Consider the following 15,000-nt stretch of genomic DNA (forward strand, 5'->3'; position numbering starts at 1 on the left):
ATTTTACAACAAGAGTTGAAAAACTTTCAGTTTATTCATGACGCTTTCACTGACATTTTTTATAACGTTAGTTAACATTGAATGACGTAATGATGATTAATTATAATTTTCTATTTCTGAAACGATGTTTCTTCCTTTTACCCATAAATATTGGCTGATGTTGTAGGAGGTAACGTTAGAACTTGTATTCCAGAAAAATCACAGTCATCTTATTCGACGGTGTGGTACATAAGTTATAGCGTGGGGTTCCGAATCGCATCTTGCCTCCCGAGGAGTCCATCTCTTTTCTTACTATGTGAGCTGTTTCTTATAGTACGATCTTCTGCATGAGCCCCGGAGCTACTTCAGCATCTAGTTTTTCCAGGTTCCTTTTCAAGGATCTTGGGATCGTGCCTAGCGTTTTCATCATTCTAGGTACAATTTCCACTGGCATATACCATATCTTCCTATTTTTGCTTTCAGGTCTTGACACTTCAGAGTTTTTTCTCTTTCTTTCTTAACTACTCTGGTGTCCCATGATGCTGCGACATCAATGAGTGATACTTTCTTCTTGATTTTGTCAATCAACGTCACGTCTGGTCTATTTGTACGTATCATCTTATCTGTTCTGATACCATAGTCCCTGAGGACCTTTGCCTAATCGTTTTCTATCACTCCCAGGTTGGTGTTCGTACAAATTATTACTGGAATTTCTTGCATAGGATCCAGTGGATGGTTTTTGCTATTATTATTATTATTATTATTATTATTATTATTATTATTATTATTATTATTATTATTATTATTATTATTATTATTATTTTACTACCAAAGTTGTCATGATTATCATTACTATAGTTGTTGTCATAAATACAGGGTCAGGCAAAATGATCTGACACATTTGTAGGTTTAATAAAATGCAAATGAAGTAAAGAAACAAAAAAGTGTTTTATTTTTGAAAAGTACATATAATGCCATTTTGTTTCATTATGTTTTTAAAAATTAATCATCAAAATGGGTCCATTATTGTCCACACACTGTCGAAGGCGTTCACGAAAGTTGTCTATAACTCGGCGGGTCATTTCATGTGTAATGCTCTGCGAGTTTCAGTGTCTCTTTCGCTGAGTTCTTGTGCCAACATCATTTTGTGGATGGATGCATTTGAAAATCATTGTGAAGAATCTTCGCAAACTTCTTACGGAAAGTCGAAGAGCCTAGGCGCGTTTAAATGTGGAACGGAGTGGAGACTGTTGAACTGAAGCTCTTACCGCTGCCACATTTTCTGGAGTTCTGGCGGTGCGAGGTCGGCAGGTTGATTTTCGTTTCAATGCAGACCAGTAGCTCTGAAGTTAGTAAACCATAACAAGATCGTGTTTCGAGCTGGTACGGGATCATGTCTACCAAGATTGAAGTGCAAACGGAACGCTCTTTGTGTCGCAGTTACAGATTCGTTTGTTTTGATAAACATTTCCACAATGAAAGCGCGATGCTCACCAGTCCAATTAAAAGAAACGAAAGACAATGACATTATAAAGAAACAAACCAAAATGGCATTATATGAAAAAAAAAAAGGCATTATATGTACTTTTCGAAAAATGAAAAACACTTTTTTGTTTCTTTACTTTATTTGCCTTTTATTTAACCTACAAATGTGTCAGATCATTTTGCCTGACCCTGTATAATCATCATATGTTTACCGAGAACACCGAATGAATTTCCACAAATATGGAAACTACCGGAGGAATATCTCTGATTTTGCCAAAATACTGCTGACACAAAATCCGATTGCGCTGAGTTCTTTGAATAATGAGAGAGAGAGAGAGAGAGAGAGAGAGAGAGAGAGAGAGAGAGAGAGAGAGAGAGAGGAGAGAGATTTGCTTGCTTCACCAGAATCGTTTTCACCAATAAAATAATGAAAAGAATCAATTTGGTTTACGCTACAAATACTTTATGAATCAATTGCCTGCAACAAATGTCATATTAAATGCAATCTAGGATGTCAGTTCTAAACAGAATATGAGAGATTTCCAGTTAATCTTGCAAGTTTTGAAAATTGCTTAGGAAACGTTTTTTTCATTATTGATGGCCACAGATTTTCGCACACACCCTATTTTCTTTGAGATATTTATTTAAACCATGCTGTCTTGGAGTAATGATATATAACTAAGATGAAATATTTTGCAACGATCAAAGAGTATTCAAGCAGCATCACGGAAGAGTACAGAAATGTCAGCTAACTAGGATTAGAACAGAAAAAAAACTTTGACTGCTGAAAAAAGTTCATCAAATGTCGCAATAGAAAATAATTGAAAACGATTCCTTAGTTCAACTTAACTTCCATATTCAAGTCTCTCTCTCTCTCTCTCTCTCTCTCTCTCTCTCTCTCTCTCTCTCTCTCTCTCTCTCTCTCTCATTTTATATATAATATAAATTATAGAATGTATTCATATACACACACATATACTATATATATATATTGTATGTATGCATATATAATATATATATATGTATATATATATATATATATGAATATATATATAATACCTATATATATATATATATTATATATATAGAATTAAATACACAATTATCTTTTAATGCACTTAAATACACAATTATCTTTTAATGCACATTTCAATATACCTCGGGAATAACTTGCGCACAATTTGAATTGTAATTGATGAATACTTCATCAGCAGAATTGAAGCCGTTGCCTGTTCTAGAAACAAGGATAAGGAGTAAATATGACCACCAAGCACTGAAGAGTGGTTAAGTGGTCAGAGTCACTGTCTATCGTTGTTTATAAGCTAAGCTGCGGTTCGAATCCTTTTGGTGAAAATGTACTTATCAATTATAATTCAAATTGGGAGTTAGTTATTCCTGAGCTATAGTGAATTGGATACCAAATGATATTTTTGGCTTGATTTTTGGAAATGTGTGCGTTTTCATTATAAGTATATATCAATAAAAAAATTCATAATATCCTTGAAGAATATTTATGTTCGTTTGCAGGTCAATTGTCAGGTGGGAATGTTCTTACGGGCTTTTCATTTGGGTATTATTCTCTTTGAATTTCTATAGACATTTTGTGTTTGGCCTTCAAGTCTCTTTTCTCTTGACAGTGAAGTCACAAAGAAGGACTTGCTTCCGAAAACATTTTATGGGTGGCTAATCTTCTTTGCTAAGAACCTATAGTACCTTCGAGCTGATTACTCTTTGCTCATTCAGTTGATGCCGAACCTTTCACTATTTTTGGACATTGTTTTTGGTTCAATTGTCTGTTTCTCAGGTCCATTTTCTGTTCGACCTATTCCATTTCTCAGATTCATCAAAGTTGTCTTTACTTTTCAGTAATTACAGGCCACGCATTCTGAAGAGAACTGGGAAGAGATTGCAAAAGATAATGGTTGCTTTTCATAATAACAGGATCATTTTATTCAACATATCTGACGCTTGAAAGGTGTGGTTAACATGCTGGATACGGCTGGTCTTTCGATCAGCGAAGATGAGCAATGCTTGGATAGGTGACCGCTAAGAATATGAGTCTGATGGGACCTAAGCGACTTATATTTCCAGAGTGCACGGGATGGATGAGGCTAACAATCTCATCCGGATATGTAATTACTAAAAAAGGATTTGTATCATCTCTGGATTCTCTGGATCCAGCTTTTTCAAGGAGAAATGGTGTAAAGATATATATATATATATATATATATATATATATATATATATATATATATATATATGTGTGTGTGTGTGTGTGTGTGTGTGTGTGTGTGTATATAATATATATATATATATATATATATATGTATATATATATATATTATCTATATATATATATATTTTATATATATATAATATATAATATATATATATATATATATATATATATATATATTATATATATAGATATCTTCAAGATATATTGATATTGGCGACAACCTTAACCAAGAAGAAAAGGGTCTAAGGACGGTTTCTGACGGACTTTTCGTGGGATGTTTTTCCTTTATTTTTCCTATTTTTCCCCAGGACAAACTTCGTGACTTGGATGGATGCTCGCGTGACATTTTGCCTTCCCTCATTCGATGGCACATCAGCTCTCCGAGAACAGCCTTTCACAAACCGTTTGATGTCTTGAGCTTTTTCCTCTTTCTTCTTCTTCTTCTTCTTCGTAGCTTTTTCGTTTTGTCATTCTTTCACCTTACGAACGGCGAGAGGTCGGTCGATATATTTTTTGATATTTACGTCCCTACCATTGAAAAAGTTTTGGATCTTATTGACTTTACTTTGAAGGACATGTAATCAATGACTCATATGATTCGATGTCAGTCGATTGACATTTTGCGATTTTTGCCTTTGACGTCCAGTGAACACAATTGGCCGTCTTCGGACATACCATCAGAAATCGAACTCTCGATGCATTACATTCGTTGAGATTTAATTGAATTTTAAAATGTCTGTCTCCGACTTTTGCTACATTCAAAAGCAAGTTTGTTTGTTCAGCGTTTAATGCAGTATGAAACTCTGTACAGTGCAGAATGCTGTATGAAACTCTCAGCAAGGACCATTAAACTCTCGGCCGCGGCCCATGAAACTTTCAGTCTCGGCACGGTGGTGACCTATGTTGTTGGCACCAATAGCGGTGACAGACGTACGTCCATAACCAGCTTTAACCTTAAATGAAATTAAAAACTACTGAAGCTAGAAGGCTGCAATTTAGTAAGTTTGATGTTTGGAGAGTGGATGATCAACATACCAGTTTGCAGCCCTCTAGCCTCAGCAGTTTTTAAGGTCTGAGGGCGGACAGAAAAAAAAGTGCGGACGGAGAGACAAATAGCCATCTCAAAAGTTTTCTCTTACAGACAACTAAAAACGTTATGCTATTTGATTAACAACTTCTCTCCTTATCATTTAGAATGTTAACAGCCGCATTAAGCATATATTGCTACCCGTAAACCCCTCTCCACTTCTCTAGGCATTATATGCCTAATGCGTTCGGGCTTACTTGCGATTCGAACCCAGAATATCACCTTGGTAAAGCCAACGTTTTGCCACCAGACCTCGAGCATCGTAATAATATATATATATATATATATATGCCTTCTGTATAGGCGTATGAAGAGGCTACTATTGAGGTGTGATTATCGTAGAATGTGTTTTGTTGTCTTAAGACGTTAACTAACTTTGTTATGGAAACTGCGTTTACTCTGACAAACAGTGCAGCTTAGAACAAAATTGAGTTGCAAGCGGTCACTTGAAAATTGTATGAGGAAACAATCATTAAGTGCATGAATATATAAGGGTTTCTCCTCCATTAATGAAATATGCAGTCGCCTGGCTCATTTGGTCAGTGCGATTACATTTCTTTTATCTAGTGTTCGTAGAAATCGAGGAAGCGCCTCACTTGATTGGGAAACTTCTCTCAGTTGGGATTCGGTAGACTGGTCCTTCATTGTTATTAGCCATCAATATAATCATGGTTATATATTATTCTCTCTCTCTCTCTCTCTCTCTCTCTCTCTCTCTCTCTCTCTCTCTCTCCACTTTACCAGCGACGGCTCCTCTTTCCTTTTGCCTTATGTCTCTGGTCTCATCAGTTCAGAGGAGTATATTCTTTGCTGTATTCCTTTATCGCTCAATAAACATTTTTTGCGTAACATAATCTCTTTTCCTTCCTCTCGCTGCCTTTTTATTTATTTCCCGCTTTTTCCATCCCTGATCGTGCCAATATTTTCGTTCTTTACCCGTGATTCGATCGCGTGATGACGTTTGTTGATCTTATCAGCATGACAGACTGAAAATGCTATCGAACTGTTTGTCTCGCAAAATTGACCAAGAGATTCCTTGAGCTCTCCTTCTGCTATTTAACCCGACTTTTATCGTCGTTTCCCTGTAACACACCGAACTAAAAAGAACAAGTACCTCCATCTTTACTGCGGAGAGGACAACGAATTTTCAGAAACAAGTGTTTGGATTTTGGCGAACTTTTGGGGTCCCAGTCGGCGAAATGCAAAAAACAGTAGACCTAGGCGGCGGGTGCGATCAAAAAACTCTTTTTTCCAACTCCCACCAAATGCTGAAAAGATAAGGAAGGAAAACCTCAAATTCCCAATTCATCTGAGGTGAAAATGTTTTCGAAAACTTTTGACAGAAACAAAAAGGATTTTTGGTTTCTACTCTCGAACTTTGTCCTTAAAGGCTTTCTCTCATAAAGAGAGAACAGGAAAAGAGATTCAGAGGAATTTCATCCAAACAATTTCGCCGGTAAAAGTGTTTCAGAACCAGAATATGAAAGTTTGCCTTCACATGTATGTGATTCTCGACACCCTTACTTTTACGCAATTAATCGAGATAATAATGTTTGTGTGTGATTTTAAAAGGTAGCATGTGACTACGATCACCTCTCTCTCTCTCTCTCTCTCTCTCTCTCTCTCTCTCTCTCTCTCTCATATATATATATATATATATATATATATATATATATATATATATATATATATATATATACATATATATATATATATATATATATATATATATATATATATATATATATATATATATATATATATATATATATATATATTTATCATATATATACATATATATATACATATATGTATACTATAGATAGATATAATATATATATAGTTTATGTGTGTATATATAGCCTATATATAATATATATATATATATATATATATATATATATATATATAGTTTATGTGTGTATATATAGCCTATATATATATATATATATATATATATATATATATATATATATATATATATATATATATATATATACACACACACACACACACACACACAAACATAATCCAGTTTATGTTGCGTGGACAGTATTAAACTAAGCAACCTATAGCATGAACTTTGTATGAAAACACCTCCTCCCGACAAGGGTATCAGAACTTCATCGCCTGACACGGCAGCCAAGAAGACGCTACATAGATTCCGCGGCGGAGGGCGTCACATCTCAACAACTGGTGAAACATTTGGCGACTCGGAATTAACGTCTTGTCTTCGGTGTTTTGATCCCCGTTCTGCATATATATATTCAGTCGCGCTGTCCGCGACATGATCGGTTGCAGCATGTAGCGGCGCTGCCTACGAGCTTGTTATCACCTCGGTTGTGTTAATAATTTATTCTTATCGTCTTCGGCATCTTTGAGCCGCTGATGGTTCCATTATGCTTATCAACTAGCCGGTCTGCCTGTTTATTTAATACCTGTTAATGACACGCTGATTATTTTTTAGAAATATGATGGCATGATGGATCACCGGGTTATTTATTTCATTAAATGATAATTAATATCATTGCCGGCGGGGCTGTCGGAGCATCGTATCGCTTTCATCGTTGCATAATTTATTCATTCAATTGCAGTCATTGCCAAATGAGTTGTGCCCTGCGCCGAATGTATCACTTACTTCTGCTTCAGCTGCAGCTGCCTCTCGTGTGTCTGTTTGCAGAAGTACGCTGCCTATTGTTCATGAGTTTGTTGACTTTTGTATCGACCTATGGGCCCTTTTCTGCCAACTTATGTTGGTCGGTTCTTAATCAGATTTTACTGCTAATCGACTTTCGAGCCTGCTTTCACACAAGTGATAGATAGATAGAATATAGAATTATGATAGGAACAACATCAATGCAATATGAAATTATCATTAATAAGTGGAAACCGCATCTGCCAATGAACGAATGTCAACAATTATTTCTCATATAAAGATTTTCTTTCGTTTAAAATTTGCCCTTGAGGTGAAAATTTATGTAAGGTGTACTGCCAGAAATAGACCAAACCTCTGACATTCACCCACAGACTTCGCCTCACACCTCACTCTGAAACGAACAGATTTCCCCATTCGTCTCGTTGCTCATTGAACGTCCAATATTGTAACAAAACTATTGCTACTTGCGTGCAGTTGGCGTTGAACGGTGCACATCTTGTTAGCAACAATAGTGGAAATGCTATTCTTTGGGTTGGTTTCATTGTGTTCATGCCTATAGACATATATACGTATATATATAGATAGACAGATAGGTAGATAGAGAGATTTGATAGATATAAAGGGAGAGATAGATGAGGAGGGAGCGTTGAAGGTGCTCGTAGTTACATGCTAAATTTGAAAATCACTCAGAAACATGACACATTTTTGAACGCACTGTGGAAATCCTGAAGGTGAAGAAAGAAGACCAGACGCCGGCAGTAATATAGTAGCGAGACCCGTAATGTCAAAACCGACAGCGTCAAGAATAAGCGCCGTTATGATGATGACGATAGTGATGACGATGGTGGTGATGGTGACGATAGTGATGACGATGGTGATAGCGATGGTGGTGATGTGTGTGGATGGTGCAGCCGAGTCAGTGGTGGCCGTTATGGCGCGGACCCCAATGGCAGCGAAGGGATAAACTTGGAAGAAGGACGAGCTTCGAAAAGCGTTGTAACACGAACCGAACAACTACGCCAGTAAAAATAAGTCGTAAAGGTATCAGAGTAGTAAAAGGGCCTCGTAACCTGGCCCAACAGTCTATAAAGGCCAACTAATGGAAACCAGGAACCGGACTTTCTATCGTTATCATCATCATGCGAAATCATCTCGGCCAGAGGCAGCCAGAGAAGGAGGAAGAAAGGTACGGAAGGAGAGGGCCCGACAGACGTATGCCGCAGAAATTGTCAGGATAACAGATTTCGAAAATTGTTAATGTAACGTGAATATTTTAGTTCGCTAGACTACCTTGCATCCGGGTGATGCTTCCTCTCCTCTGCAGCTCTCTCTCCTCTCTATCTATCTATCTATTTATCTATCTATCTATCCTTTAATTTGTTGAGGTAAGGGAGTGCATACCCTAATTTTATTCATACGGGTTTTAGGTTAAAATTTGACGAAATACGTTGATGTGTATTCTTAGAATATGTTCATTCTGAACGGGGTTGGCTAAGTTTAATTTTAGTTTATGTTCTATTCCTTCTGTGTGTTATGTAAATAAGAGTCTTCGTAAGATTGCTAAGTGTAAAGTATATCTTAGTTTACCCAGACCATTGAGCTGATTAACAGCTCTCCTAGGGCTAGGCCGAAGGATTAGATTTTTATTTACGTGGCTAGGAACCAATTGGCTGCTTAGCGACGGGACCTACAGCTTATTGTGGGATCCGAACCACATTACATCGAGAAATGAGTTTCTAATTACCAGAAATAAATTCCTCTGGCTCTTCACTGGCAACATTGGGAAGCAAACTCGGGCTACCAAATTGATAGGCGAGTATGCAACCCACTCGTCCACTGAGGAACGTTTTGCCCAATACGTTTCCGGTAAATATCAAGTCCAATTAGTGCTTCCCCTTCAGAATATCACACGTAGGATAAAAGGAGACATTAATAGTTTCAAAATTCTTGTCTTTCCTAGATAGTGACCCCCAAGGGTTTTAGTACAAGCCCGTAGGGGATTACCTTAACATTAGCAAGACACTGTAAACGTCTCAAAGATAATGACCCCCAAGAAATATTAGTCATAGATAATGTCCCGCAAAAACTCTTATGGGTCACTATCTTGGAAAGATCCAAAATTTCTGAAAATATCTAGAGTGAGCTACCTGGAAATTCACTTAACGAGAAGAAATCGATACCACTGTTTCGAAGCAGCTCCTGTGTCTGAAGAGCCTTGAAACATGGTGCCTTATTATACAAAAATGTGACTTTTTCAACAGATAACATTTTCAGGATCTTTGAGGAAAGGAAATACTCCACCAGTGAGCACAGTTTCTCTGAAGTATTCGCCATTCCATGACTGTCCTTTTTCTTTGATGATCCACATTAACCATTTGCCTGTGAAACAGAAAAAATGTCACAACTTGGCGATAGCATACGTCATCGCTGATATCATCCAACTTTACAGCCCAAATGATGTCATTTTTATGATTTGACTTCCTGACTGTGTAAATGAAGAATTCATCTGATGCGGCAACTTGGAGAAAGTCAGCTTCATCCCAATCTTTAAGAAATGAACCACAAAACCATGCACAGTCTTCTCTCTGTTGCTGAGTGATGTTGGGCTTGCTGATAACATGAAATGGCTTGATACCAGATTTTTTCAACACGATATACTGCACTCAAAGTTCTCTTCTTTCCCCTTTTTGTTTCTACTTCAAGCGCCAATTTACGTAAAGACTTTCTTGGTCTACCCACTCAGCTATGATGTCTTTTGACTCCTGAGACAGTTATATGGATTTTTGCTCTTGTTTCTTTTAACAAAGTATTCATCTCTTTTAATGTATTTAGCTATCCAGGAATGTGAAATGAAGGATGCGCCAGTATCCCTGGCCTCTCTGAAGGTTATAGCCCAGATTCGGTCAATCCATCAGATTTCCTCGAGTCGTTAGCCATGGCTGTATCTAACTCCGTCACTCAGTCTGAAAGTACAAGAAATGTAAAATGAAAAATAGCTTAATAGAAACTTAAGATAATGTACTTGGAGATAGGCTATAGCAGAAAACTTCATAACTTTCCATTTGTTCTGTGGAAGGGGGGGGGGGGGACTAATTTCGAAACACCCCGTATATTCTAGAGACTACGCAATATGAGCTTAACAGGCCTGTGCACAACGAAACTCACATTGAAAGATTTGGCTTTAGCATATCTGAAACAAGGAACTGAAGATTAAATTACCAATGAATGAATACATATGAACATTCATTGCCATATATTTGTAAACCGTTGGTGAACTATGTACTTGTATTGTCACGTGTTTATATGGTATTCCTGAGGTGTGGTACCTTATTAACAACCATTAAGGATCAACGTTTACGGAAACTATTGAGGAATGAGGAGTTGTAGTATAACTCTGGTATATATCAGTAAATCTTTCCTTTCCTCAGAAATTTTGAGAGACTGGACATGATTCTAATGCTAAAATCAGATTTTCACAACATCCACTGAAGTTCACTAATATTTGAAGAAAGTTCTCATGGAAAGGTTAGGAATTGCGAACATTATACGAGGCACCTTTAGGACGGAAAAATCGGCCGCGACAGCGAGTTCTATCAGAAGAAGTAGCACATTGAAAGGAAGACGTTATAGAATTAATGGGTGACCATCAGGAACCCTGTTCCTAGATGACCAAGAAGGTGAACTAGAAGTTACAGGAGAAACTTAACGAACTGAGGGATGATATATCACGACACCGAGATCATTTCGTCACGTGACAAGAGAGGGGAAGGGAGCAGTCGGTCATAGCAGTCAGTGGTAGATATGAAAGTGACAGGACTGTTACTATCAGGACACACCCACCAGTGGAAGACCCACAAGTTCAGGGGAAGGGGCCCTAGGTGAGGACTTAGACCAGGTGGGAATTCAGGCAGTGCATCAAATAAAGAAATGGCAGAGGTATCTCCTTGCCAGTCATCTAACCTTATCACTATGGTTGATTGACGTTCACTAACTCGGTGACGATAGAAGGAAGAGGATAGTTATAAATACCTGTTACACCTTCCCGTATATTTTATTTCTGAGCAAATATTATTGATAACAGAGCCTTGGCATGCAAAATCGATGCAAAAGACTTGCACTACATACTACACCATTAAGAAGTCGAGTTGCAAAAGGCTTGATCCCATAGATTTTGTTGTCAAACCTTCTTGCAAATAATAGTCTAAAGCAGCGTGTCAAAGATAAGATTCTCGAACAACCATTTCAAATGTTAGATAGTTTACTCGAGTTATCCTAATAATGGTTATGATCTGCTTACTCGGTTTCGTAAGGTCTACACTGATAAATTTCTGTGTGTGTGTGTGTGTGTGTGTGTGTGTGTGTGTGCGTTTTGCCATGCTTGTTATATAATACTAGCCACATTCATATAATTACCATAACTTGACACTAAAATTTATATACCTATTAATACAAATATTATTCCTTAAAGATGTGTATGCTTACACAGACGAACTAGTCTATTTATACTTGAATAAAAAAATTTAAATAGACATCATTGTTTAGAATAATGAAAAGCATAGACTACGTCATTTAAATCAACTTATAAGCATTATTTGAGGTATCCGTATATTCCTCATCAGAATAAATAACCTAAGTCCTCTTTACGCGTCCCGGTCTTAGAAATGCTGAGTATTCGCAATATTCCTCCAAATGTTGCTTCCGTGTGCCAGCGGGCATTCTGAAACATGGCGCTCCACGGCGCGGTCTAATAATTAAAAGGGGCACCTTTATCGATCCACTCCATTCTCTGCAGACTCCACCTGGCACCCCGCACTTGCATCATTTACAGCTGTAGTGATTCCCTTGCAACCATTCCGTATATAAGTCACGGGCTGTTTCTCCAGTAAAGAGGGATGGAAATCATTCGCACACACACACACACACACACTATGCATATATATATATATATATATATATATATATATATATATATATATATATATATATATATATATGTATGTGTGGTGTGTGTATATATATATATATATATATATATATATATAGATGTGTGTGTATATATATATATATATTATATATATATATATGTGTGTGTGTGTGTGTGTGTATATATATATGTATATAATATATATATATATATATATATATATATATATATATATATATATATATATATACTATGTATGCATAAACATATATACACTACATACATATACATATTTATATATATATAAAGTATTGTGAGTCGATATATATATATATATATATATATATATATATATATATATATATATATATATATATATATATATAGATGTATGTATAAGTCTATCACATTACCGTGATTCATATACATATATCGAACTACAAATGTCCTTTAATATCTAATTCGCTCCAACTCAGAATTAAACATATATGAAAATATATTAATTCCGAGGTAGAGCGAATTAGATATTAAAGGACATTTGTAGTTCATATATCTATATATATATATATATACATATATATATATATATATATATATATATATATATATATATATATATATAACATATATACATATATATCCATATATTTATATGGGTGTGGGTGTGTATTTGTAATGGTCATAGTGAACTCATAACGTCTCGATTTTCGCAATTTTTTTTTTGGATACACCTGTCAATGGAAAGCCTTGAATTCAAATGAAGAACGAATGAAGAAAAGCCTCCAAGGCGAGATTCGCACCCTTATAATGGGTTTGTGTGAAATGAAGCTAAACCTCCCTGCTACCTGGATCATCATTTGCATTGACAAGCTTATCCGGAAAGTGTGAAGAAAGAGACTTCCTCTGTAAATAAATTTAATCTTCGGCACTCACAAAATCCTGATCAAAATTAACATCTCAGAAATAAAGTTGTGTAAAAACATAGAAAAACTAACCTTTATATTACCATTTACTATACAACATAAGCCAGCAAGCTGTCTTTCTAAAACAATGAAATCTTTCTTGATCAAGGATTTTTAAAGCATGTTTTCTGTACAAATTAGTATGTTTGCTTCTCTCGTGTAGATCAGAACAGATGAAATCACAGTTGCTAGTAATGAACGGGCGCAGCAGACAAAAACTCAAGGACTTTCTCCCAAGAAAATGGATGATATTGGGAAAGGAAAGAGATGGTGGGTAGCATAGCATATTCTCCGTCTCCGGACTGATTCTTCTTCTTCTTCTTCTTCTTCTTCTTCTTCTTCTTCTTCTTCTTCTTCATCATCTCGGGCGTCGATGTCATCACCGTCATCGTCCTCATCATATGCATCGTCAACATCAATCTTGGGGCCCGACCTCCGCCTGGCTGCTGTTGCTGTTGCTGACGTGGAAATGCATCTATCGGCAACCCTAATGAATAAGAAGCGCTCGCGTGCATGAAGGCAGGTGAACGGACTTTGATGTATGACATGATGTAAGACGCAGGCCTTTTCCCCGTAAATTACGTCGATAATTACAGTAATCCCGTTGGCATAAAATGCCTTTTTCATGGACGCATAAACCGTCGGCCGCCTCCGATTCTTACGAGCATACAAAGGTATTTCGAATTTTTCCGGCTCTTTATTTTCCCGTTTTATGGCTCCGTCCGGATGTTTATGGATACGATGCGCTAGTATTTATTAGACGATCGTTAACATGCTATCTTTGAAATGGATCATAATTTTTAGTACTGCCTTTAAGCACCGCTTAGATTTGCTACACCACTTTATTACGCGCCTCAGTTCCTCTCCCGTGAAAATCTCTGAAGGTTCCATCCACATCTCTTCTCTCTGTCTGTCTGTCTGTCTGTCTCACAAAACCGCACGTCCGCACATACACACTTATTCATGCACATGTAAAAGTGACATAAATCGTGTTTAATCTATCTGAAGAGGTTTTAGTACGAATTTAAACCTGCCCCACAGAGGTAGTCTTTGTTTGCCATCTTGTAGAGCACGAAGTAAAGTGATGTAACTTAATGAAACGGAAACGAATTATGCTTTTTTTGAGGAACTGTTCTTCTTTCATGCTATGAAGTAGTTGCTAATACAGTAAAATCAGTTTGCCTTAGTAAAGGGTCGGAACAAGACCGAAAGTACTCGGCTATCTCGCTTTTTCATTTTTTCCTTCGTTGCAAAAACCTTTATATATTATATATATATATATATATATATATATATATATATATATATATCTATATATATATATATATTTATAGTACTATATGTAATTATGTATATCGGAGAAGATGGTGCGCGCGCGCGTTAGTGCGTGTGTGTGTGTGCGTGTCAGTGATCAGACTTCATCTAGGCGGTTGTAGTAGACATACATACAAACACACAACCCGAGATCCAGGACGGTTGTTTTAAGGTGCAAATAAGGTACTAATGTTTTGTGTCATAAGCCAAGTACTGCAATTAAATGGTTATAAAGACAATGGGGTGCTTAATGGACTTTAATGCTAGGGACGGCCATTTCTTTTAAAGCCTTGCGTGGAGCACGCCAAAGGAAATGCCCAGCGTAAAACAAGCGACTCACATCCAGACCTGGTA

At 36.6% G+C, this 15,000-nt stretch overlaps 2 protein-coding genes across 3 annotated transcripts in view; one reads left to right on the plus strand and one right to left on the minus strand.

Moving 5' to 3' along the window:
- LOC135205439 (ecdysone-induced protein 78C-like) overlaps positions 1 to 15,000 on the plus strand; it is a 443,638-nt gene that overhangs the window by 36,231 nt on the left and 392,407 nt on the right. The gene's annotated exons all lie outside the window — the stretch shown is intronic.
- LOC135208528 (histone H3.v1-like) overlaps positions 13,552 to 15,000 on the minus strand; it is a 36,114-nt gene continuing 34,665 nt past the window's right edge. Inside the window, exon 2 of the mRNA XM_064240822.1 lies at positions 13,552 to 13,790. Within this exon, the coding sequence (XP_064096892.1) occupies positions 13,552 to 13,790 (239 nt within the window). The remainder of the gene's footprint in view (positions 13,791 to 15,000) is intronic.

Source organism: Macrobrachium nipponense, chromosome 11, assembly GCF_015104395.2.
Source record: "Macrobrachium nipponense isolate FS-2020 chromosome 11, ASM1510439v2, whole genome shotgun sequence".
Taxonomy (NCBI): Eukaryota; Metazoa; Arthropoda; class Malacostraca; order Decapoda; family Palaemonidae; genus Macrobrachium; species Macrobrachium nipponense.